The sequence below is a fragment of the Euphorbia lathyris genome, chromosome 7, assembly GCF_963576675.1.
Source record: "Euphorbia lathyris chromosome 7, ddEupLath1.1, whole genome shotgun sequence".
Taxonomy (NCBI): Eukaryota; Viridiplantae; Streptophyta; class Magnoliopsida; order Malpighiales; family Euphorbiaceae; genus Euphorbia; species Euphorbia lathyris.
In genome coordinates, this window is record NC_088916.1 from 57,468,034 (window position 1) to 57,494,989 (window position 26,956).

The 26,956-nt window shown below is 33.3% G+C and overlaps 1 protein-coding gene across 1 annotated transcript; it reads left to right on the forward strand.

The window, feature by feature from the left end:
• The first annotated feature begins 7,920 nt into the window (after nt 1-7,920).
• LOC136200415 (abscisic acid 8'-hydroxylase 4) lies at nt 7,921-13,483 on the forward strand. Its single transcript, XM_065990797.1, has 10 exons — nt 7,921-8,129; nt 9,874-10,195; nt 11,731-11,880; nt 11,957-12,125; nt 12,212-12,291; nt 12,361-12,444; nt 12,524-12,602; nt 12,704-12,810; nt 12,968-13,086; nt 13,190-13,483. The coding sequence occupies exons 1-10, from the start codon at nt 7,921-7,923 to the stop codon at nt 13,287-13,289; spliced, it is 1,419 nt and encodes a 472-aa protein (XP_065846869.1). The 3' UTR covers nt 13,290-13,483.
• Nucleotides 13,484-26,956: the final 13,473 nt, after the last annotated feature.

Here is a 26,956-nt window from a genome sequence, read left to right on the forward strand (position 1 = left end):
TCAGGCAGAAGCTTGGAATATGCAGCTATCAAGTCAAGGAGGAGTGTTGATTTTTGTGACTTATTGCTGCATATTATTTTTAATTTGAAATAGTCAATATCAGTTCTGATTCTCTTGTTTATCAGTTCTGATTTTCCTGCTGATTTTTAGAAAGATTTTTATGCTACCTTTTAGGCTTTTTTTTACTCTCTTGTAGTTGTGTTTTAACAGTATAAAACTGCACATCGTATTTCAATAAAATGAACGCTCTTCCCTTCCATATCAAAAAATCAATCATATATCTCTGCAATTCTAACAATATCCCTATTTGCATTCCATATTTTAATTACGAAAACCAAAGATAAAAGGGATTCATGCACAAATGAATTCCATATTTCACTTTCATCCATTGCAAGTGAGGCCTTAGTCTAATAGAGACCAAGTTATTCGCTGGTCAAAAAAAAAAAATGAAGGGATCATGTCCAATATTCACATAACTATTGATAAACATATTCCAAAAAGGAAAAGAAAGCTGATGGAAATATTTTTTCAAAAAATAGAACTAAGCACTCCCAAAGCTTAGTATGGTTAATAATTTAAACAGAAGAACAATTGCAATAGGTCCACTAGAGAACTAAGAATATGCAGCTTTCTTCCCATATCCTTATCTTCTATCATTTGGCAACTATTATTAACAAATTAGAAACCAAAATATGGTTTGGCAAAACTGAAAAAAATGCTGAGAAACCAAGAGTTGAAACTTTTAACTCATAAAGTCGTCTAAGTATGTATTGAAAACATTGCACTGACCATAAAAGTACAAAGGTATTTAAGGGCATAAAGGTTATCTCCATAGAAAACGCTAGAATCTAAAATATAAATTCAGGTTTTAAAATCTAATGAAGAGGGAGCTGTTGATCCTCATCGTAACCACAATTTCACCGAAATCAAATCAGAATCGAAAAATTAAACGAAAGAAGAGATCGCTCAGGTCAGCGGGAAAAACATTGATTTTGTAATTTATTATCCCTATCTGATAACTTTATACGATTTAACAGAAAACAGAATAATTTTGATATTTTCAGAAAATTAATCTAATAATTCGATTAGAATCAAAATCTAATGAACGAAACTATAAAATGGATGGCAATCTCAATTTCTCCCAAAACCATGTATAAAATCATATCACAATCGCAAAATTAAGAGAAAAAAGATCATCCCAACCTCAATTTCCTGAGTCATAACTGTGATATTCCTCCTGAAAGTAAATAACGAAAATTGCAAAACAGAAAGAAAATGGATACCAAATTGACACGACGATGAAGAAAACACAGACTCGCAGCTGGAGCGTACCTGAACCGATGGCGCAACAAATTGAATAAAAACGATAGTGGCTCGGATCGTCTATGATTGATGGGAGGCGTGCTCAGACGGCTATAACAAATTCAAAGTTTTTAAAATATATATATTAAATTGAAACCGGTATATTTTATTATTAGAAACAGGAAGACAAACGGTTTCTTTACAATTTGAAACGGAAGTTTGTCTTCCGGTTTCGAGCCCGGTTAAACAAGCTCTACAGTGGGCAAAATGTTTAACCGGACTCCTAATAGGAATAAATTTTCATTTAGAACCCCATTTTAGGACAAAATCCTGCAAAATGAGTGGAAGTCCTTTAAAGATCCGTTTCCACTGAATTTCTCCTAATTATATCATTAAGATATTTATAGTACAAATGTACATTATTTTGTGAATCAATAGTTTATGCATTTAAATTGGAAGTCAAATTGGTTAGTTTCCTTTCCCTGATTCCATGATGTTCACTTTAATAATTCTGACATTTTAGAATGGTGGATTAACTATTTTATATCATATCATAAATTAAAACTAGAAGATACACGAAAGAAAGAAATTAGAGTGACAAGACATACCCACTATGAGCAAAAACAGCATCTTGTTGATTTACTATAATGGAAATTGATTTCTCAATTAACCCAATTATATAATACATACACTCTGACAAGACAAACCCACTATCAATTTCTCTAATATTGCTAGTTGCATTGCACCCCATATTGTGAAAAAGGGAATTTGTAACATAGATATTATCTACTATCCTATTTTTTTCGACCATATAGGTTTAAAATAGTGTATATATGTGTTAGAAAATTCATGCTACTAATATGACTTTCTAATAATTGATGTTCTATGTGTGTTCGGTGTTCTAATGACTCCGCGGTCTTTTGTAAATTCTAACCCTAACCGTCTACGGTCATTTGTTCTACCTCACAAGCCTGGTCAACGTGGTCCCTTGCTTGAGTTTGAACCCTCTAAACGATGCTAGTGTAATTGCTTGGTGAACAAGAAAGTCTTACGTGTTGTTAAAGTTAAAAAAAACTTTAGAGTTGCAGGACAAGTTACTATTGATTCTGTGAATAATGATCCCTCGAACCCTAAAATTTCGATTGGTTTGAACCTTAAAAAGAGGCCGACTATTCCATGGCGGAAAGCGTTGGTAATCAAATTGTTATGGCACAATTTAGGGTTCGTTTCCCTTCAAAGAGTTAGAGAGTTATGGAAACCGATCAGTGAATTTGACATGATAGACTTAGGGCATGATTTTTATGTTGTTGAGTTTGATGGTGATCTTGATAGGGAGCACATAATTATTGATGCCTCTTGATTCGTTCAGGGATATCACCTTACAGTTCATTCTTGGTCAGCATCAAATGCTTTAGTTGATACCCCTATGGTGTGGATACGTCTTTCGGAACTTCCCATGTTTTACTATGATGAAGATGTGTTGCTGGTTGTTGCAGAGGAAGTGGGTAAGCCCATGAAGTTTGACCAACACACAACTTAGGCATCTCGTGGTCTTTTATGCTAGAGTTTGTGTTGAAATCTACTTGATGAAACCGCTTATGGCCAAGTTTGACCTTGATGGGCTAGAACAACGTGTTGAGTATGAAGGGTTGTATGTTGCGTGTACATATTATGGTAGATATGGCCGCCTCCGTTAGCAATGCATATTCTAGACTCTCATACATATTTCTAATAATACGTCTTTTATCGAGGTGGAGAAGCCTGCTTCATTGGAGTTGAATGAGCAAAGGGTGGAGGGTGATCATGTCATTCAGTATACACTGTCAGAGAACCAAAAGCTGCATGAGATTGAGTATGGCCCTTAGATGATTTTCATGAGGCAAAGAGCCAATCGAAACCATGCTCCCTCTAAGCGAATTTTTGCATGTTCTATCGAGGCCTTCGGGGCAGTGGAGAATCCTTTTGCAAATTGCAAATTCTGAGTTACTCTAGAGGAAATATGGGACATAATAACTCTATGGCAGAATCTCGGGGGTTCAACTACAACTTGGGTCATGGTATGGGAGGTATTAATTGTGGTGCAACTAATATGGCTTCCTCTTCTCGTGTTATAACTGATTTGTTTAGCCACAACATCTTCGAGGACTTAGCTAATGTTGTCCTTGATTTTGGGATAAGTGTGGAGGAGAGTAAAGTTCCCGACCCCCTTGATAAGTTTGATTTTAGTGGTTGGGGTATGCAGACCAAGCTTGACTCGGACAGGGGTGAAGATGTTAGAACTGGTCTTTTGCATGATAGTTGGGAAGTTGGCTTGAGTTTAAGGAGGGGGGGGGAACTTATCAATACTAATATGCAATTTGATAATCGTTTTGATCCTATTGGGGTTCAAGAGATAGAAGGGGTTTTTGAACCCTCCCTTGCAAATTAAGGTTTTTGCTTGTTTTGTTGTGTTCTTGTGCTCTAAGTCTTACCAATTTTTTTATGAAGTTATTACTTGTAATTTCTTTGGTGCCAGTGGGAGAAATTTCCAACAGACTCTGAGTCATCTAATTAAATCTAAGGACCCTAAGATTCTTGTTCTCCTTGAAACTAGACTATCAGGTTCTCGTGCTAGTGAGTTGCAACGTCAGTTAAAGTTTAGGTCGATGGAGATTATTGAAACTTCTGGTTTTAGTGGAGGTATTTAGACATTTTGGGATGATAGTAGAGTTATAGTTTCAATGCTAGAGTGGAATGATAAGTTTCTTCACACCCAAGTTACCGTTATTGGGGAGAGGTTGCATGGGTGCCTTTTTGACTTTTCGACAGTTAATGTTAGACCTCAGCAAGCTAACAAATGAATCTTCATGGAGGAGATCCGAACTCTTCAATCTTCTATTCATCGCCCTTTGATTTTGGTAGGGTACTTTAACTGTATTAAGGCGTGAAATGAGAAGTTTGGTGGCTCTTGATGCACCATGAATCATTGTGGTCCTTTTGTGAATTGGATTCACAAGTTGTGTCTTGTGGGTTTAGGTTTTATGGGGTTGCCATTTACTTGGTTTAGGGTAAATTCCCCGAGGACTCGTGTTGCTTGTAAGTTGGACCATGCTCTCTACATTGTTGACTAGAGACATCTTTTTCTGGATGCCATTGTCTGTCATCTTCCCCAACATAATTCAGGGGTGCCGAACGGAAAATCAACCACTTAAATTCCCCTTTCGATTTCTACTTCCAGTGTTTCTTCCCTTTTCACTATAGGAGAATGGAGGTGGGATGTATATGTTATTATAGATGTGTTTAATTATGAGGATCAAGCTAATACTTTTAGCATTCCTTTATCTTCTTCAATTGATCAAGATGGTTGATTTTGGAGGTTTGAGCATGATGGTAATTATTTAGTGCGTAGTGTATATATATGGCTTTGCAACTTACAACTTGATGCAACTAGTTGGGTTTGGAAACAGTTATGGGCGCTGAACGTTCCTCCTAATGTTCGAAATTTGATTTGGAGGGCTCATAATGAAGTTATTCCTATAGTTCAAGCTCTAGTTAAAAGGTATGTTATTATTAATCCTTTGTCTGCTTTATATGGTGTGGAAGTTGAAAGTCTTTTGCATATGGTTTGTGGGTATGCATTTTATTAGTGTTTGGCAGGTTGCGGGTTTGAGAGGGGTGCTGGATAGGAATGCATATAAAATTTTTATTGAATGTGTTATGTTTTTTCTTCCTTAATTTTTTACCCTTTCATGGATTCGGAGTCAAGACCCGTGCTGCCTTCGCTTTGAGACTGAACTTTAATCAAGGCCATAGTTGTGTGGGGCATCTGGTCGGGAAGAAATGATATTGTTTGGAAAGGGGTTAGGAATTCATTAGATGTTCTGTGCTCCATCTTGTTTGTTCGGGTATGAAGGAGTGACAAGACGCTCAACTCAAATCTCACAATTTATGTCAACAAGGAGTTGGTTACAGGTCTGAAACTGTTTAGTGTTGGGCTAAGTCAACTGAAATGTTCCTAAAGCTTAATATTGATGCATCGGTTATTCCAAGATCATGTTGACTTGGTTTGGTTGTGTTGCGTGATAGTAATGGTGCTTTCTTTTCTGCATGGTTTTTCAAAGTTATTGTTGGGTAATTATTTGGCCAGAGATGGAGAGGTTGTATGGATTAGAGAGGCTCTTAGTTGGCTAAAAAATTATGACCACAGATGATTGTTTGGTTGAGACTCATGCAAGAATAGTGGTTGAGCATCTTAAACAAGCTCTTTTTTTTTGTCAATATATAGCCTTATTTTAGAGGATTGTAAATCTTTGCTTTGTTCTTTTAAGTGTTAATTTCAAATATAACCCATGTGGTTTCAAGTTTTGGCAAATAACTACATGTAGTTTGATTTCGAGCAAATAAATACACGTGGTATGCTCCGTTTTTCAAAAATGCAGAAACAGTGAAGACGTCGTCTATATGCTGACATGGCCGAGGGTAATTTAGTCAATAAGAGTTAATTTCAAATAAATTGTTGTGGTTTGCGTGTTTTTGCAAATAGTTACCTGTGGTTTGGATATTTTTGTAAATAGATACCCGTGGTTTGGATGTTTTTGCAAATAGGTACCCATGGTATAACAAACCTTAAACAAACTCTTAATTTAGGCAAATAGGTACTCGTGGTATAACAAACCATAAACAAATGCTTAATTTAGGCAAATATTGTGGTTTGTTATACCACGGGTACCTATTTTCAAAAACATCCAAACCACGGGTATCTATTTGCAAAAATATCCAAACCACATGTACCTATTTGTAAAAACACACAAACCACAACAATTTATTTGAAATTAACTCTTATTGACTAAATTACCCTCGTCCACGTCAGCATATAGACGGCGTCATCATCCATTTCCGCGTTTTTGAAAAACGGAGCATACCACAAGTATTTATTTGCTCGAAATCAAACCACGGGTATTTATTTGCCAAAACTTGAAACCACAGGGATTATATTTGAAATTAACCTTTTCTTTTAACAAGCGTCAAGTTTATTGATCATTTTACAAATAGTGTGGCTCACAAACTAGCTAGAGTTGTCCATTCTATGTCAGAATTTATAAAATGGTCGGATAAACAATCACTTTTTTTTGTTACAGAAGTGGGCAAAAGCTGAGAGCCAAAAACAAAAGAGTATAGACGAACGATTCTACTTAGAGCAGAACCACATCGCTCTTCATAAAGGATGTCAAAGAGGCCTACAAAAGGTGCCCCAAACTCGTGGTGACTCGAGAGAAAAGAATCCAGCGAAATTTGTCATCTAGTCAGCGGCGCGATTACCTTCTCTATATGTATGTTCAAAGATTATATCATCAGAGTCTCGGTCCGCAGCTGTTGACACCCTTTGATAAGCTAGAAATACGGATGAGTTGCGACATTTCTTCGTGTCAAGAACTAATAACCAAAGGAGAAACCATCTCCACTATTACCTTCTTATAACCTTTATCACAAGCAAGTTGAAGACTAATCTGTTATTAGCAACAAAACCACCTATCCACATACAGTGGCGGAGCCAGAGCTCAAGGTTCGGAGGGGCTCCATTGCATGAAGATTTTTTTTTCTTAATAACGACTTAAAGCTTTGATTCATAGTAGTCAAATCGAAATTTTCAAATTTTTGATAATATAAGGGTAAATTTGATCATAATTGGAAAAATTAAGGTATAAAACAACTGAGATTCAATATAAAGTAAGGATAAGGTGCAAAAATACTCTAATATTTACACCTAAGAATAATTTTACCTCTAACGTATAAAATGGTGCAATTTTACCCTTAATGTTGGCAGCCAAGAGCAATTTTATCCCTAACGTTGACAAGTTTGGTCAATTGGAGAAATTATTCATCAAATTGTCTTATCAGTCATGAATTTTGTAACTAAAAAAATATAATTAAAAATAATAAAGGAGAATGAGGTTAATAATGATTAAAAATGATACTTAATATTGATATTTTTAAAGGAGAATGAGGTTTAAGGGAAAAAATTAAAATGAGATAAAAAGTGAAGAGGGGGAGATTCAAACATAGGACCACTTGGATGTAGAAATGCCTTTAATTATCACTATAACCAACTATACAAACTTAGTTTTATGTTATATAATCAAATTCTATATTATAAGTACTAATTTTAACTATTTTGGAGGGCCTTCTCAAAACTGAACCACTATTCGTCAAGTGTGTTCCGGAGGGTCGGGAGACCCTCCCTACCCCCTAGCGCCGCCCCTGTCCACATAGTACTAGCATTCAGCAACACACCACCAGCCGAAACCAGACACAGGCTATCAATATTCAGTTTGACCCAATCTTGATCATAGAGATGCCACTACCATCAAATTTTATTTGGCCAACTTTGATTTCCATTAACATACCATTTTTTCTTTTAAAAAAACTTATACTAGTAACCTCGCATTTGTGAGCCTATTTTCAAATTGCCGAGAAACTCTTCAATTCATACCATTATATTATTATTATTATTATTATTATTATTATATTATACATTTACTAGAAAGTGCGAATTGATTTGTGAACCGCACACGTGCTCTAAATTCCAAGTATTTAAACAAGGAGAGAGATGATAAAATTGAAATACAAAATTAATTCGAAATGGTCTGGCTTAGTTTGTACTCCTTGCTTATTGCTGTGGTTGCTGTCATATTAGTGAAGATGGTGAGTCCTAATAAAGAATCCATGTCTATGTCTATGTCTCCACCTGGAAATAGTGGACTACCTCTAATTGGAGAAACCTTCAGCTTTATGGCTGCCATTAGCAGTTCCCAAGGTTTCTACGACTTTGTCAGGATTCGCCGTTTAAGGTTCTTTTCTCTCCTCGATTCTTTTTCTTTTATTCTCACTACTTTCACCCAAACTAAAAGTTTAGACAGGAAACATGATAACACGTCCGTAACAATGTTGTAAAAAGCGTTAGACACTAGTCGGATGGATAGAATCCCTTTACAATTAATCGGATTTGTATTTTTATATTTTATATTTATTAATTAACAAATTATTATATAAATTCAATTAAAATATATATTAGGTTATTCAAAAATAATAATATAAAATTATTTAATATAGAAAAACATGTATATTTATAACCTATATTTTTAAAAATTAGCAAATATCGACATTTCAACAACAATATCGTTGAAACAACTCAGAAGTCTATTATAATAAGGAAACAAATAAATTCAGAATAAAAAATGTTTTTGTTTGTTGTTGCATAGGCAGTGCTTAGGCGGTCTAGACAGCGTTGAGACAGTCTAGGTGGAGCCTAAGCTGCTAAAAGTCACGTAGGGGCCACAAAAACACCTAGAGGAACTAATCGGAAAAAAACACGACGGATTCTCGATTTCGAACACTTAAACTGTCTTGGTTTTGTACCGTGGCTGTAACTAAGCCAAATTAAATCGAGCTTTGGCATGTTCATGTTTAGTTAAAAAGAAAATGAAGGTGTTTGAGCTTAGTTTATTAAGAAAATTACTTGCCCGTTAGCCGTTCATGAATAGCTAGTTTATTTGCTCAAAAACACTTCAATAATCCTGTTCATAAATTTTGGTCACAAATAATTCATTAATTATGTTCATAAACTAATCTGGTAAACTCATTAATTCTTTCAGGGCCGGCCCTGGGCGTAGGCCAGGAGTGCGCTGGCCTAGGGCCCAAGGCCATAAGGGGCCCAAATATTTTATTAGGTATTCAGTATATATAAGAAGAAAAAAAAAAACAGTTTGTATCAAAATGAATATGTATCCTAGTGGTAAAGCTAGCAATTCCTCTCCTAATGCTCTTGTGTTTGATCCATAGCCTCAGCATGTATTTTTAGACCTTCACACTTTTTAGATATGGAGAAATCAGTTTTTTTTTTCTAAAAAAAATTATACAAATATGGAAATTATTAGGTATAAAAATCATTTTTAAAAACTTATTTGTAATTATGTCGAATAAATAAAATTATTTTAATATATTTTAAGACTTAAAATTTATAAATTAAGAGTCCAAAATATATATTAAAGCTTAGAATTTATGAATTTGGATCTAATTTTTTTAAATTAGAGTATAAAATAAAAAGTTATTGGTAAAAAAGTTAACAAATTGCTTAGTTTTGTTTATACAAAACGAGTTAAATTTCCTTCATGGAAATACTCCAATGAGCAAATGTTATCAAATAATACCACATTAGCCAAATGATAAAATTTTGGATACCACGTGGATTAAATAGGGATTTATCCATAATTTAAAGAAATTGTGAAACATTTTTTTTATTTTGGATAAACAATTGTATTTGGTGATCGTAATAATACATACCGTATAATTACTAATAAAATATTTTTTATTTATCATGTATTGAAATATATTTTAATTTGTTTACGAAAAATATTTTTATTAAAGGGGCCCTTATTTATTATTCCGCCTAGAGCCCGTAAATTATCAGGACCGGCCCTGAACATTATCGAACTTTTATTGACATACAAGAGGATCCTGATTATTTGGATTTTTTATCCTTTATTTTAATATATTAGATTTTGTGATTATTATTTTGGTATGGATTAAATTCAGATATGGAAGTTGCTTCAAGACGAGAATATTTGGTGAAACGCATGTATTCATATCGAGTAAGGATTCAGCAAAGGCAATATTAAGCAATGAATCTGGCATTTTTACAAAGAGATACATAAAATCAATAGCACAACTAATAGGGGAACAAAGCCTGCTCTGCGCTTCACATCAACACCATAAACTAATACGAGGTCGTATTCAAAACCTCTTCTCTACGACTTGGCTTTCTGTTTTCGTCAAACAATTTGATGAATTAGTTGTTAAGAGTCTTGACGCCTGGGAGGATCAACAAACCGTTATTGTACTTCACCATGCACTCCAGGTAAGTTTACTTAACCTAATTAATTGCTTTCTTGTCTAACCGAAAAAAAAAAAACAATTAATTGCTTTCTTTAAGACTCTAGTCTAACAGTGTCGGGCTTGTCAAAAAAGGGATGAGTTCAAGTTCAAATTTTATCCGGTTGTTTTATTTGTTCATGAGTTTTTATTCGCAGACAGCTTGTTAATTTTGTTTATTAACTTTATTTGTGAACAACTTATTAATTATATTTATTAACTCTGTTAATTTGATTTTTTTTAACACAAACTATATAGTTTTGAAATCTATAAACAGGGGCGACTCTGGACTAGACTCGGGGTGCACCGGCCTAGTGTCCAGGACTGGAGGGGGCTAATAAAAATTTTTAGTGTTATATTTATATATGAAAGTTAACTTTTAAAAAAAATAGTGATAAATTTAGGATGATCTAATTCTTTCTAAAAGCTAATTGATAAAAAAATTTAAAAGGCATGTCCAATTTTTACATTTTAATTAGTAAATTTTATATTAAAGGGCCCGTATTGCTTATTTTGCCTAGAATCCCGAGATTGTCAAGATCGGCCCTGTCTATAAAACTACCTAATTTTACATGAATACTATTATTAAAAAAAATCAAATCAAAATTGCTCACACTTATTCATGAACTTATTCAAGAATCTATAAATTAGCCTTCTCACGAGCTTTCTAATAAAGCCTGTTCGTACTTAAGTTCGGTTTGTTTATAAATCCAGTCAAACTTCTATCGAGCTGATTTACAGCTGACCCAGCTTATATATAGCCTAGCGTTCTTCTAATTTATCCATCGTGTCGTTTTTTTCAAGGTTTATTTTTGGATAAGAATTGAAAGGGCTAAGTTTTGATGAAAAAAATTGCATTTATTATTTTTGAGGTGAATTAGCTAAAATTGTTTTTTATTTAATCATTTACATTAATATATTTTTTTCAAATTAGTTTAACATGGCATGTGTTGACATTAAATTAATACATATATTGCATGGAAACGGAAACAGAAATGGATACCGAGAAACCTTATTTTTAAAAAAATTAGCTTGAAAATGGTAATGTAAACGGAAAAGAAACTAAAACGGAAATGGAAACGCAGAAATGCTAATGAAGAAGAGTTTCCGTGCAATATTGATTAATACATGTTAGAAAAACCACAAATTATATATTGAAAAATGTATCGGTTTTGCCCTACTGTGAATAAAAATCTATGATTATAAATTAAATTAATGTCTAAAATTCGTTTCGAAATAAATTAGAGCCAAAATTCACCCTTTATTATTCTTATTTTCTGCTATAAATTGGTGGAAAACAAATAAACAATATTTGCAAATGTTTTCTGAAACCAGAAATTGGGCTTACGTTTATCAAGGCCCATACATATTAGATCATCTAGTTGTTTCATTTTGGGTCTATCAGTCCATGGCCTTTCTTGTTTGGCCCACTATTTCTTTGAAGTGGACTTTATTATGTATAAAATTAACATGGGCTAAAACCCAACACACTTACCCGGCCCATTTTGAAAATATGGGCAGATAACATTAAAAGCAATGTGCAAGATGTTGATGAGCATAGAGGGAGGAGAAGAACTCAAAATATTAGAAGATGATATAGCTAGTGTTTATCAAGCAATGCTTGCATTTCCACTCAACCTTCCTTGGACTAGATTCCACAAAGGCCTTAAGGTAATACATAATAAGGTCATTTTGGTAATTTAGCACAAATAGAACTTTCTGTGAACCATTTAAAAATGATGATTAGGCGAGGAAAAATATAATGGCCAAACTAGATACCGTGATAGCTAATAGAAGAAGCTCAAAGGATGAACATAAACAAGATTTTCTCCAACATCTTTTGACGCCCAATGAAAAGGATTATAAGCTCACCGATGCAGAGATCAAGGATAATATATTAACTATGATTATTGCAGGTAATCTATTAATTTAATTACTTAATTAATCCAAGATTATAGGATTTAATTACTAATTAAAGAGATTTGCGGTTGACAATATGCAGGGCAGGATACGACTGCAAGCGCAATTACGTGGATGGTCAAATATCTGGGTGAAAATCAAAATGTTTTAAACGCACTTTCCGTAAGATTAACACTTTAATTAACTTATCTAATTGTGAATAAGATAATTAATTATTTGATTAAACCGCAGGAAGAGCAATTTCATATTAAACAAATTAATTCAAAGTCGTATCTTACACTGGAAGACCTTGGTCAAATGACATTTGCTTCTAAGGTTAATCTAAAACAACAATATCAAAATTAGATTTTGAAATATCCAAATTAGGATTTAAAAAAAATGTTAATGGTTACAGGTAGTAAAAGAATCGTTAAGAATGGCATCGGTGGTACCATGGTTTCCGAGATTAGTACTTGACAATTGTGAGATTCAAGGTTTAATTTTGTACTTTCACCTCTAATTAATCCATCTTTTTTATATTTATTTTACCTAATTTATTAATGTTATAATTAGTACGAGTATTGTTTTTATACAGGATTTAAAATAATGAAAGGATGGAATGCCAATATCGATGCTAGATCGTTACATTTAGATCCCATTTTATACCAAGAACCTTACAATTTCAATCCTTCAAGGTTTGATGTAAGATTTTTAATTTACTGAATTCACTTCTTCTTCCAAATTTTTGTTTCATTGTCTTAGATAATAAAAACTATTCCAATTAGCTTAAATTTTTAGTAAATTATACATTTCACAGTATCATAACAGTAGGATTTTTATTTATTTATTTTATTTACAGGATGAGTCGAAGCCTTATAGTTTTTTAGCGTTCGGGATGGGAGGAAGGACATGCCTAGGAATGAACTTGGCTAAATCCATGATGCTTGTTTTTCTCCACCGACTCGTCACCACCTACAAGTAACACACTTTTAATCTTTTCAAACATAAAAATTTCATCATCTACTACTTTTAAATCAGTTCAGATGTTCATATAATCATATGTTATTTGTTTCGTTTTCAGATGGGAGGTAGCAGATTCGGACTCAAGTATTGAGAAGTGGGCATTATTTTCGAGATTGAAATCGGGTTGTCCAATACGACTTACACGTATAACTAATTAAGAATCAATGTTTCCTTAAATTTCATTGCAATCATGAAATCAATAATTAGAAGAATTGGGTGCTCTATTCTAGTAGTAGAAAAGGGGAATTAAAATAAAGGTTTGTGGATAAGCCTAATTGGGGCAGTAAATTAAAGTGGAGATTAGGCTTACCTAATCTTACCAGTCTTGTTCTCCTGATTTCATTTTTCTAGTGACCAAACACTAGTGACCAAACACAAGCACGAATGAATTACTCATAAACTGTAGCTTTGAAATAAAAAGAAAAAAAAATTGTCCACTCGGTATAATTTATGATTACACATTTGAATTTCTTAAATTTCTCGTTTGTGGCTATCATATATTTTATGCTTAAACTTCCCCCAAAAACTCCAGTTATGTAAGGAAATAAGATTAGATGGATGCCACTATTTAGGATTTGAAGCACGTCGTGTTCCGATCATCGAGTTGCAGGGAAGAGCAAAAAGTAACACACAGTTTCGAGGAGTTCGAGCCATACTAAATATCGTGTTTTGGCAATGACAACTAGTGAATTACAGTGGTTCAGATTTTTACTTGAAAACATTGGTTACAAACCGAACTTACCTTTTGCAATTTAATATGATAATAAGTCTGCTATATATATTGCTCAAAACCAAAGCTTTCATGAACGGACCAAACATATTGAGTTTGATTGTCATTTCGTTCGAAAGAAAGTTCAAGCTGTTGACATAAATTTACTGTCAGTTCATACATCTCAACAACTTGTTGATATATTGACAAAATCATTAGGAAGGTCTAGTTTTGATTCGATGGTGAAGCAATTATGTATCCAAGATGTTTATATGCCTTCCAGCTTGCGGGGGATAAAAATGATAAATAGGTTAAATTATTTGTTGGGTTTTAGTTAGTTAGGATATTTTATGGGAAAATTACAAAACTGGGTCAAATGGGAGTCCCATTTACATATTTAACTCATTTACTCATCCTACTACATATCTAGACTGATTTTATGTGACTTTCCCATAATACCCCTAACCTTCCCACTTCCCACCACTCGCGAACGGCCGCTCCCCCTATCTCCTTGGTTACGCGAAAAGTTGCTCCTGTATTAATGATTTCAAGACTTTTGATCTTCCTTTCTTCGTTTAAATTGCACGAAATCTGCACCATTTCGTCAAAATCACAATGAATTTCTCTTTTTCCTCTCTTCATCTCTTGATTCTGCTACTTTCCAACCCTAAAAAACGAAGCCATGATTTTTAATCTTACTGTTCGTTGCTTGGTTTCTTTCTTCTTGTTACCATCAAAGAAATGGTTTTTCTACGTTATTTCTTTCGTTCTTCCCATGTTATCATATTGTTATTGTCGCTTTTGTGGGTGAAAGGGGCGAAAAATGTAAGTATCTGTTGTTTTTTCATGAATACACTTCGTGAATCGATGGTTTTCGCAAAGCTTTGCGAAGAGAACGAGCCTGGAAAGTGACGATCTACTTCGTGAATCGATGATTTTACGAAGATCTGCGAAGAGAAAGAGTCTGAAACGTATGGATCTACCTCGCGAATCGATTAGTTCGCGAAGTCTGTGAATAGATCCTCACGTTTCTGACCTCGCAGACTTTGCGAAAGTATCGATATGTGACGTAGATAGTCACGTTTCAGACCTCGCAGGCTTCGCAAAAAAATCGATTAAGGAAGTAAAATCACCTCTTTCCTTGCACATTTACATTTGCATGCTTCGCTAATCTTCATTTCGCGAAGCCAAAATCGTCTTTTTTCATGCCTAACACGATTAATTTTTTCTGAAGGTGGTTGAATAAGTAACATCCCTTTCTGGAAGGCGACGTACTGGGTTGCAAGGGAGATGATTTTCCTTCATGTATAAGGATTAACTTCCCTCAAGATTGACACATTTACTCCTAAAATGTTTAGTTAGGAGAGGTTGTGTCAATCTTGGGGTGCACCATGGGACACGTCTATCCAATGGTGCCAATCTTCAAAGTGAACCTAACTAATCCGGTACCAATTTTAAATCGGATGAGTAATCTTGGTGTGCACCGTGGGACACGTCCATCCTAAAAGGTCTGGAAGTCCAGACCTTCTGGGATGAGAAATGGAAATCCAGACCTTTTGGGATGGATGTGTCTCATGGTGCACACCAAGATTACTCATCCACTTCAAAATTGGTACCGGATTAGTTAGGTTCACTTTGAAGTGATTTGTTAGGAGTTTATTGTGGCAATCTTGTTGTAAATTTTGATAATGTTATGATTTGAATGTTGTTAGTGTGTCAATCTTGTTGTAAAGTTTGATAATGTTATGATTTTAATGTTAGAATCCGTTATTGTTTGTCATTTTTTTGTTATATACCACTTCGCGAATTAGCTTCAAAACATATCCAGCCTTCGCATATGCGAACTAAATTCATTAAGTAAATCCAAACATTAGCTTCGCAGGCTTCGCATATGGTCGAATCTGCGAAGTCAGATGGAAGGAAGATAGACGCGCATAAATATTGAGGGTATTATGGGAAAGTCACACAAAATCAGTCTAGATATGTAGTAGGATGAGTAAATGGGTTAAATATGTAAATGGACCTCCCATTTGACCCAATTTTGTAATTTTCCCATATTTTATTAAGTTTAACTATATTAGTTGTAGGTTTGGCTTATGGTTAGATGTGAACCATATACTGTTAAGCCTATATAAAGAAGGCTTAACATAATCACAAGATACTTTTTGTATTTTGACCTAATACATCATCAGCTCCCTCAACTTGTCTAAAATAGTAGATTGACTCTCTGAATTTTGTAAGTGTCTAACCAGCTTCCTAAACTTTGTTATTTCGTATTACCAGCTCCATAAATTTGTCCATAAAAGTAGATTAGCTCCCTGAACTTTGCAAGTGTCTCACCAACTCTCCAAACTTGCTTATTCTGTAACAACTAAATACAAAAACTATAATACTAACTGTCGATCCGCATCAATTCAATCTCTCAAACCTGCAACACTAACTCTTATAATAGGTTGAAAGGTAGGAGAAGCAAAAAAAAATTACCGTTCGAATAGATGAAGACATATTTTTAGAATTTAGGTTTAATAAATTTTTGTATTTAGTTGTTACATAATAAGCAAGTTTAGGGAGTTGGTGAGACATATGCAAAGTTCAGAGAGCTAATCTACTTTTATGGACAAGTTTAGAGAGCTGGTAATATGAAATAAGCAATGTTGGAGAACTGATGAAACACTTACAAAGTTCAAAGAGTCAATCTACTATTTTGGACAAGGAAACTGGTAATGTATTAGGCCTTGTATTTTTCCTTTTCTTTTCTTTTCATTAATGAAATTCTGAAGCAGTCTTCATCTTTTCTGCTTCAACATATTTGTGAAGTTTCAAAGTCTTTGCACATGGAAACACAAGTCAATGTTGAGATAAATCCAGAAATACTGAAATAAATGATAAGGAAAAATATCTAACATCAATGTTTGAAATTTCAACAAAGACAGATAAGAAATTTCCAAGCAATAATGAATTTAGAAAATTGTATAGGCAGGGCATGGAAGATTGTACCAATATAAAAGAGTTTTTATGAAAAACCGCGGCACAAGGGTGTTTGGTTGCTGCTTTTTTTTATCTCATATTTATCTTTTTATTTAAAAAATGAGAGTTAGGTGTTTGATTTGACACATCTTTTATAACTTAAAAGTAGTTTTTTTTATAAAAGCAGGGAATCTCTGCTTTTTAAAAAATCATCATTTTCAAACAATAAACCGTAACGGCAGACAACAAATAAAACAAACAGACCCTTAACAACAATTAATTATAGAACATAAAGTAATTCACCTATCATATGCACCATTAGATACTCCATAAAGAACTAAAAATATAGCAAACGTATTAAATTAAGTTCAACATTAGATTAGGCATGGTCATCTTAGTCTTAGAGACATTATCTCGAACACTTGGCGGACAATAAGTTCACTGAAAATGAAATGATTTGGTTTTAGAATATTTTTTCATACAAGAAAACCGTTTCAACTCCAGATAACAACAAAATAAAGTTCTACTACTTCCAGCCAATTCATACGAAGTTTCTTCAAAATCAACCTTTGTCTATTGAAGCAGACACATTTCAACGACAAGAAATCTCATTCATAAAAATGAAATGAAAGAACTGAAAATGAAAGGAAGGAACTAAAAATCTGCCAAAATCATAGGAAACTATTTAGAGTGTTTTTCTAGAAAAAAAAAAAGGAAAAGGAGGTTTGTATATTGCATGAGGTTATAATTTCCCATTATGTCAAACTAATAAAATCGTTATTTTTAATTAATCTACTTTAAGAATCGGAGTTTATAAATTATGGGTCTAGGATATATTGTCTAGGGTTTTGGATTTATAAATTGAAGTTTAGAATTCGACATTACTATTAACTAAACTAATTTCATTTGCATTTGACACATACATTAAGTATCCATCATCTTACAATATTGTATGAACTTGAAATTGAAATGTAGGTAAGGATCAACACAAGACTTACATAATTTTTGAATTGAAATGTTGGATGAACAAAGCTTTGATTGACTGCAATTCGTATGCCGATTGTTGTAGAAAATAAAGAGAAAGAAAAGAAGGGAAGACGGAAACCAAGAAGAAGAATGGAAGAGGGAAACCAGAACCAGTTCTACGATTTTCTCCAACTGCAATAAAGGGGGAATGAGAAAGGCGAGAACATTAGTGTCCATATGAGGTTAAAGTGTCTAGATATTTGAGAAATTGGAGAACTAGGCTCAATATGTAAATGAGTTTTCAAATTGACCCAATTTTATAATTTTCTCATAAAAATGAAAAAGTTTGTCCTTAACGGTTCTAATGTGTAACAATTTTGAGTCTAACAGTAGTGTATGATCTTAGCTAAACTTATATAGGTTGAGTTTCAACTTTTTTTCTACCCGTACCTAAACGAAACTATATTGTTTCAACCTGTGCTAAAAGTGTACAATTGGGAATGCAATCAACACTTCATAGATGAAAATAGAGCGTAGATAGATAGGAGAGGAACTACCTTTACAGTCAGTGACGAAATCAAGACCTCAGACCGAGGCTCAACTTAATGAAGCTTCACTTCGTAAATAATAATAATATTAAAATTACATTTTTTTTCATCACTCATACCCTAATTTTAGGTATTTCTTCTCTACCTATTACTGACATCAGCCTAGGATGGTAAAATTATACATGATCCATTACATGACACAGGATCAACATGTAATTATAATGTTTAGATTTAACTTAAATACGAAATAGGTCATTTTTGGGTTTGGATGAAATTGGCCTACTAACGCGAATATGATAAGAATATTTAAAATTATATTGTCTCATATTTTTACTTGTGAGCTTAATTAATATAGATAACAAAATTACAATTATTATTTACAAACATAACTCGAACTTTTTATATTTTACATGTCATCTATAGAGATAATAAATTATATGCGACTTATAAACAATTACAAGAACCAAACATGAAATCAACAGACTTTTGAATGGTCATGGTGAACTTTTCTAATTTCAAATGGATAAAATATTGAGAAAGTATTACTATATTCTTCTATATTTTTAAATATCGTTAACATGAGTATATAGTAAAATCATATATGATCTGAAAACATGACATGAAATCGGCATTAACACGAGTAGGTTGATATGATTGACACCGAAACTTTTTGAGTTGTGTTACCATTTGACATTAATTTGATAATTGACATGACACGAACACAACACTAATCCGATAATTTTCACCTTTAAAGTAACTAATCTTCATCTCATTCACTTTCAGACAAGGGAGTGTTAAGAATTATTTTCAACAAATCAGAAGGGCTCATCTGGGCTAGATTCCAGCCCTACTATGACTAGAACTACGCGGACACGTACATGCCCCTACCTCTCTGCTTCTGAGCTCAAGTAAAAGTATGCTTTAATAAACTTTATTACTTAGAGCATCTCTAATGGGAGATAACAATTTAAGGTGCCACCTAAGTTAAATTACAATCAAAAGTTATAATCCATTAGATTACTTGTTACTTTACAATTTTTGAAGGGTGGAAAAAATAAAAAAAGTTTAATAGGAAGGATTTGATATGAAATTAACCAACCAAAAATATACTTTTGGGATGCTGCTTTTTGAGGAGAGTGGAGGAAAGTGGTGGCCACTCTTCCATTCTTTGTGACTTTATAGGGAAGTGATGGTCACTCTCCCATTATTTGTGTCTTTATGCTCAGACCAAAAAGGTTGTTACTCTTTTTGTTAACAAACTAAATTAAGTTACAACCTCTTTAATGGTTGTGAACAACTAACTACCTGTAAGTGACAATGAAGTAACATCCGTTAGGGATGCACTTAGGTCCAAAATTACTCCATGTTGAAAACTTTAAGAATAAAATAGATGTTGAAAACTTTAAGAATAAAATTGCTTCAACTAAGGGTGAACCCTTACCTCTTTTAGATGTTGGAATTTCGACAGGTTGTTTGTAATTTGTTAGTAAACATTTTAAATATAATTGGTATTTGGAGGCAGTCAAATAACGGTTAAATCAACATGTCCAAATTTTCTATTACATAATGATATCTTAGTATTTGAACTTTGACTGAATGTTCGAGTTTCCCAGTGAACCTTCCGAGGCTTACCTATAAAACAAAACAAGAGGCCATAGAGGGGCTGGAGTCCGGAGAACAAGCTCTGATACCTAAGTCAGTAAGTGTTGGAAGGGTTGAGGAGTAAAGACTGATTATGAGGTCGTAGTATTAACTTATCTCTGGATGTGATCATACATGTCTATTTATAAGGTATGAGGCCACCCCTTATTCTTCTAGGAATCCTATATGCATAAGTATTCATTCTCCTATTGGAAGTCTTCCTAGGGAGGGATCTTTACCCTAACCGCAATGGGGGTTTTCCTAAATGGAGAAAGTTTCATAGAAGCTCTTTAATGAATCCAAAGGCTTATGCTTAGACACGTGGTGTTTGATCTGAGAGTTCCTCATATACCACGTGTCCTGAATCGTTTTACATTCATATCACATCAGGATTAACTTAATTTTACTTGGAACGGTTAGGGTAAATTTTTATAATTACATATGTTACGAATAAATCTGTAGTTGAATTGGTAAACGTAACAGAAAGGATACGTTTGATTGAAAATTTTGGTATTATACGAGCAATTAAAGGAAATTAAAGAAGCAAAAAACAAAAACATTGCATATAGAATAGTAAAAGCCATAAAATTGAATAAAATGAATGAAGAAATCTAATAATTGTACTTACAGTTGTCCATTCAAAACTTTGATATTGGAAACAATTGTCTCATTGTATATATAGACAACACTATTTTGATTCTGTTCCATTTCCAACTATACCTAATCTCCATTTCTGTTCAATATATTATTTTTTTCAGCAATTGTTTCCTAACAACACCATAGCACCCATCAATACAAACAGAATTCGTGCATTCTAATTAATAATATATTATATAATATATGTACATTATGGATGCATGCCAATCATTGTACGTTCAACCTTCAATTCATAACATCCATATATATTATATAAAAATAATAATTATGCTATTTAATGTATAATATATATATAACCAAGAAGCTCTTTTCTTCTTCTATAAAATAAATAAATATATATATATATATATATATATATATCCCATCTTCTTTTTCTCTATTCTTTAGGTTAATTAACTCTAATATCCTTAATCAACTTATCACCTTTTGATATTAAAAACGGAGAGAAATTTTACAGTACTCCGAAAATAATAACCCGATCAATAAAAAGCGTTTTGCCTACCATTACATAGAAGATAATTGGTGTAATGGAAAAGTGTATATATATAATATGAATTGATGGGTAAAGAATTCTACTCTGAGAGTATTCTAAAATTTTCCAGAAATGGTTTTGTCGACAAGTAGATTTAGATTAACTGAGGAGTATCTACGCATTGCTAATTATTAATATTATTATATAAATACCTCCTTTATGAGATAACCTGTAAAATGATGTGGAATGGATTTTCAATAAAGATTAATCTGCACAATATATTTCCTAATTTAATAAAACTAGATTGTAAGAAATAATGATTTAAATATAGTGGCTTAGAAATTAAAAAAAAAAAAAAGAGGAAAATAAAAAATATATAATTTCATTGTGTTGGTGAATAAAAGAAATGTGAGATTTTGAGGGGAAAAGATACGCATCAAGAACTTGAATACAACAGTTTAATTGATTACATTCCATAGCACAGAATTGTTGAATAGAAGCGAAAGGATATGAATTAGATCTCATATTACCGATCCCACAACAGCTACACCAAGAAAGCTTAGGAGGAGTTGTGATTGATCCATGAACTATGGAAGCACGCCGAGAGAATGATGGAGGCGCGTGACTTTTAAAGAGAGGGAGGCATAGAGTTTTCTCTGATACTGATTATGTTAGGTTAGAGTTTAGATGGGGCATATTGTTCTATTTATATGCACGGTTTCGCTTGTAGTAATAAAAGATATCGATCCCACAGAGAACGTCTGATAATTTGATTAAAAATTACTGTTTAGATTAAATTCGTTTTCTCGAGGTTTATAGAAAATCGTTAATGGTTTAAATGCTTTCCAATTCTAATTTTGGTTATAGTTAAGATTGCAATTTATAGAAATTATATTTAGATTAAAGTTCATTTCAAGGTTATTTATACTAAGCCAAAACACAACTTATTGTTGGAAAATTTTGAATAAAATTATTTGTTAATTTTAATACCAACAAACACCTCCTTTCATGAATAGTCGTGCCCTTCGTGAAATAGTCGTGTCTGTCTGTGTACAGTCGTGAAATGACATATCCTTTCGAGTTTTATTTATATAGACAAGCTGCTAAAAGTTGTTGAAGTTTTTCTAAACACTCTCTGTCTGTTCACATTGTTCTTGTTTCCTATTCCGGTGATAACTAGGCTACCCACGGTTTGAGTTCGCTTGCGTAATCTGTTGTATCCTGGGAGACGATCGTCAATAGCGACGACATCTGTCTTAAGGAAACTGCTAATACAGGCCTCAGATTTGTCTAACTCCATTCTTTTAATTTTCTAGTTTTACTGTTTATATATTTTTCTGTGTCGTTTTGTTTTTTGGTTAATCACATCCTACAATCTTAAGACATATTATTTATATTATTTTGTGATTTCCAAAGATATGCAGAAAGAAAGATAACTAAAGTTGGCTGCTATGAACTTCAACGTTTATAAGTTTTTTTTTGTTGGTGCTGTACCAATTTAGATGCGTATATAATGTTGAAGAATTTACTGTCAAGGACATGATTATATTATAATCATAGTTGCTGCTGATATTATGGTAAAGGCCAAGAAGTGGAGGTCGAAGCAAAACTAGCAGGAGTATTGATTATGTTATATGTTTTGAAGTTTCAGAAAACTGGTTTGTATACATGTGAAAATACAAATGTTGATTCCTGAGTTATTTCCCTTCACAAATAAAAGTTCAATTTGATCCCTGCAACTTTTATAGTTGATTTGATGTACAGGATTATGTTGATGGATTGTTTTGACGAACAGGAATAAGTTCATGATCAATTGTCTTGATGAACAGATTATAATTGGAAATTATATTCAGACAGATTGGAGGACAACTTATTATAATTTTTTGTTAAATTATTTGTTATGTATCTGTTTGTTTAAACAAATTATAATTTCCTGATTCTAACTTGGTTTGTTTGGAATTTCAGGAAGAGAAAGTTGTTAATTATTGTTTGGTTTCTGTTTGTTTAAACAGCTTAATTGCCTTTTGGCATATGTTGGTACATGTGTTAATTGAAGATGGATCCGGTTTTAAGAACACAGTCACTTCAGAGGCTTTAGGCCTACTTGTACCAGTGGCAACGTGTAAGCCACATTAAAAGTCTAAAAAAATTCATTGGTATGAACTTTAAAGACTTGGAGATAAAAGAAAATATGTTTTCTTTAGGAATGATGATGATATGCGAAAATTCCATATTTGATATTCTCGCGCGTAAGGTGGATTTACATTAGAAATGTGAAATTTCATAAATTGACAAATCTGAGCAATGATGTTATCGAGCCGAGTTAGCTGCTGGTAGATGAACATTAGTTGGCTAGATTTAATTTATGAAAGTAACTAAAAATGTAGAAATCAAACCGCCTTAAAATAAGTACGTCTCAATGTTGGAATCGAAGAAAAATATCATATCAGTCGGTGAATATACGGTATAAAAAGCTTCTGTATGATGAGTTACAGGTAGAAAAGCTTTCGTGTGATAACACCGTTAGTCAATTGATCTCAACGAGTGTCATCCTTGTTGATTTTGTAGAATTAAAGGATAACACAGCTGATCCGCTAACCTAGAGGTTAAACCGAGATCAAATTGAAAAATTATCGAAAGGAATGAGACAAAAGCCCATAAAGAAGAGGCGTTATGTGAAGAAAAACCCTACCTAGTTGACTGGAGATCCCAAGAAATAGGTTCAAAGGGACAACCTAATTGCATAAACCTTGCGCGTTCACTGTGGGGGTTAAACCCTCATCCATTCCTAGATATAAACAGTCACACCAACGGTAAAAGGTTAAGCTATATGCTTTTAATGATACATTGCGCGTCAGAAATTCTAAGCAAATAAAATCACCTATGTTAGAGTGAAGTGGGGTCGCTTCGATGGAGACTAGTGGGGCCTAGTTATCTTAAACTCTCGCAGAACCAGGCGATGTTCATGACCATAACGAACATAACCATGAGAACCATACCGTGTTATGTTGATATCTGTGTGGGGTATATCACTGTTTACACAAACGGCAGAATAGTTCAAAGCATCGCGTCTACTAGTCAGCCAGTAAAGTAAATATACTTTCACAAGGGAAGGTTCAATGCACATTAGCTACCTATCCTATGCAGATATCTTCTGTAGAAACTTATCACCATTTCGTAATCGTCTTGTTTTTAATTTTATTCATGTGGGGGATTGTTGGAAAATTTTGAATAAAATTATTTGTTAATTTTAATACTAACAAACACCTCCTTTCATGAATAGTCGTGTCCTTCGTGAACAGTCGTGTTCGTACATAAACAGTCGTGTCTGTCTGTGTACAGTCGTGTTTGTTCGTGAAATGACATATCCTTTCGAGTTCTATTTATATAGAATGGATTGTCAAAATTCACAAGCTGCTAAAAGTTGTTGAAGTTTTTTTAAACACACTCTGTCTGTTCACATTGTTCTTGTTTCCTATTCCGGTGATAACTAGGCTACACACGGTTTGAGTTCGCTTGCGTAATCTGTTGTATCCTGGGAGACGATCGTCAATAGCGACGACATCTGTCTTAAGGAAACTGCTAATACAAGCCTCAGATTTGTCTAACTCCATTCTTTTAATTTTCTAGTTTTACTGTTTATATATTTTTTTGTGTCGTTTTGTTTTTTGGTTAATCACATCCTACACTTATAACTTTGATTTGTTTAGAAAGATATAATGAATTATCGATTTACTCTAAAAGCATTGAACTGTAATCGATCTTTCCTTTTCACTTTTGATTGATTACCTTAATCAAATGCGGTGTTTATATCCGATTAATCGATCTCTCGTAATGACCAAATATAAATCCGAATTTGCTTAAGTGCCCAACAAGTTAGCATGAAAAATACCAAGATCTTTTATAAATACTTTGCATGAAACACCCGTTAGAATTACTTAAAGAATATCGCTAGATCAAACTTAAAATAAAACAACAGTAAAGATGGAATTGAATTAAAAGATATTTATTAGTTTGAGTTGAAACATCTCAAGTTAACAGAGAATAAGAAATTTGAATGGCATTTGACTAGGAAGAGTTCCGGGTTGTCAATCATTTACTCAACTTCGTAGGTTTATCAGACCGTGGGTCGCTCCCAACACTGGTTATACTCGCTGAATCCTCGAAATAGCAATCTTTCAATTATCTACGAAGCATAAACTCGACTTGAATAAACTTTAATATAAATAATAAAATCTACATATTGTATCTCTAACTGTTTGTGTTTTAGTCACAATTGATTAATTATGTGTAACTAAAAACAACCAACATGAATTCTGAGTTTCTTCCTCTATTTATAATATTCCAAGAGGTATGCTGAAGAGACGTTTTCGTTGGTGAAGAGTTGCCTCTATCCGGATGAAAGGACCCGTCGCTTGGAGAAATAAACATGTTAAATGTGCATAAACACCTTCGCTGTCACTGTAGAGATTCAAGAATCTCGTACGTGATTTAGGGAAGAGGAAGGAAGGAAGGAAGGCACGAGATTCATGCCACCCTTTAGCGTGTCGCGATCGAGATTTTAAGAATCTCGGTCGTGACAGAAACTTTTTCTTTTCTTCCTTGGTTGTGTGCTTCAATTCTCTGACGTAATTTCTGATTCTCGTACGTGATATTCACAAAAGCTTGATTTCTCACTCATTTCTACTCCATTTTTTCTCCTATTTGGATTTTTCCAAATAATTAACACCTTGCACACAAACAACAAATACCAACGTGAAATCTTTCCAAAATAAATAATTAATATATATTTTTCATGAATTTTAATACATTTATAATTTAGGTATATTTTGGGCTTATCAATTAAACTTAATCCTAATAGAACATTACTTGGGTCATTCCTATCATGGGTGGATAATTAATTCGATCCATCTGACCATATTTATTAATTCATACATCTTACACTCGCACGTAATGAAAACATATTACTTACGTCATCTTGTTCATACTCATAAATAGTTCGTGCAACCGATATATTATCGCGAGCTCTTACATTATGTACTCATTGGAGATAATACAATCTCTCATATAACATATATCAAAACAAGTACTATATACTCGTTGGAGATATATATAGCTTGTTGATGAACATCTGTTATATAATAGTTGTATGATTTATCCTAGACTTCACATCACATTCACTCTAATCAATTTTATCTCCACAGTTTCTATTTTTACAATTATGCCCCTGAGCATAACTTTCCGCACTATGAACATAGTACATTGAAGATGTGAACATATCAAATCTTTCCCTCTTATTATGTCATTTCCATCACAATTTTAGCTTTCTGTCTAGTCGACCACTTTTCGGGCTGCATTATCACATAGCCCATTGGAGCACATCCTAATAAGATAGCCAAATAAAATTACACTTCTAGAAGTAATTGAGGGTCCTGAGGATAACATGTTGAAAAATCATTATTTCACGAAGCGAGTCTCACACTAGGAAAAGTTTGAGATCGTTTATTTTTCATCTCATGGTCGCTAAGCACATGTGGCATAAAAACATGTGTTATGTTGTTCATTTCCTTCCATTTGAAAGAAGCACATGTCTTTACTCAAATAACACTATACGAAAGCATCGATTCAAATGTGCTAGAACATCTAACCTTAGTCCACTCATTTGAAGGACTGCCTTCAACCATAAGGACAGAAATGCCCAAGTAATAACTCAGCTTGACCTTGTAGTTTATATGTAATCTCATATATACAAGCATCATTGTGCATGTATATGATAGTCTTGTATTTTAATAAAGCCAGTTTCATAATTTAACAAGACGATGTCTATTATTGATAAACTCTCGTTTAGTTAGCCTCAACCTTATC

What these genes read in the sequence shown, in the direction of transcription:
- LOC136200415 (XM_065990797.1), top strand. Translation starts at nt 7,921, where the DNA reads ATGGTCTGGCTTAGTTTGTACTCCTTGCTTATTGCTGTGGTTGCTGTC. An exon ending in ATGTTTTAAACGCACTTTCC is followed by an intron (nt 12,292 to 12,360) that starts GTAAGATTAACA and finishes ATTAAACCGCAG; the next exon opens with GAAGAGCAATTTCATATTAA. An exon ending in AAATGACATTTGCTTCTAAG is followed by an intron (nt 12,445 to 12,523) that starts GTTAATCTAAAA and finishes TAATGGTTACAG; the next exon opens with GTAGTAAAAGAATCGTTAAG.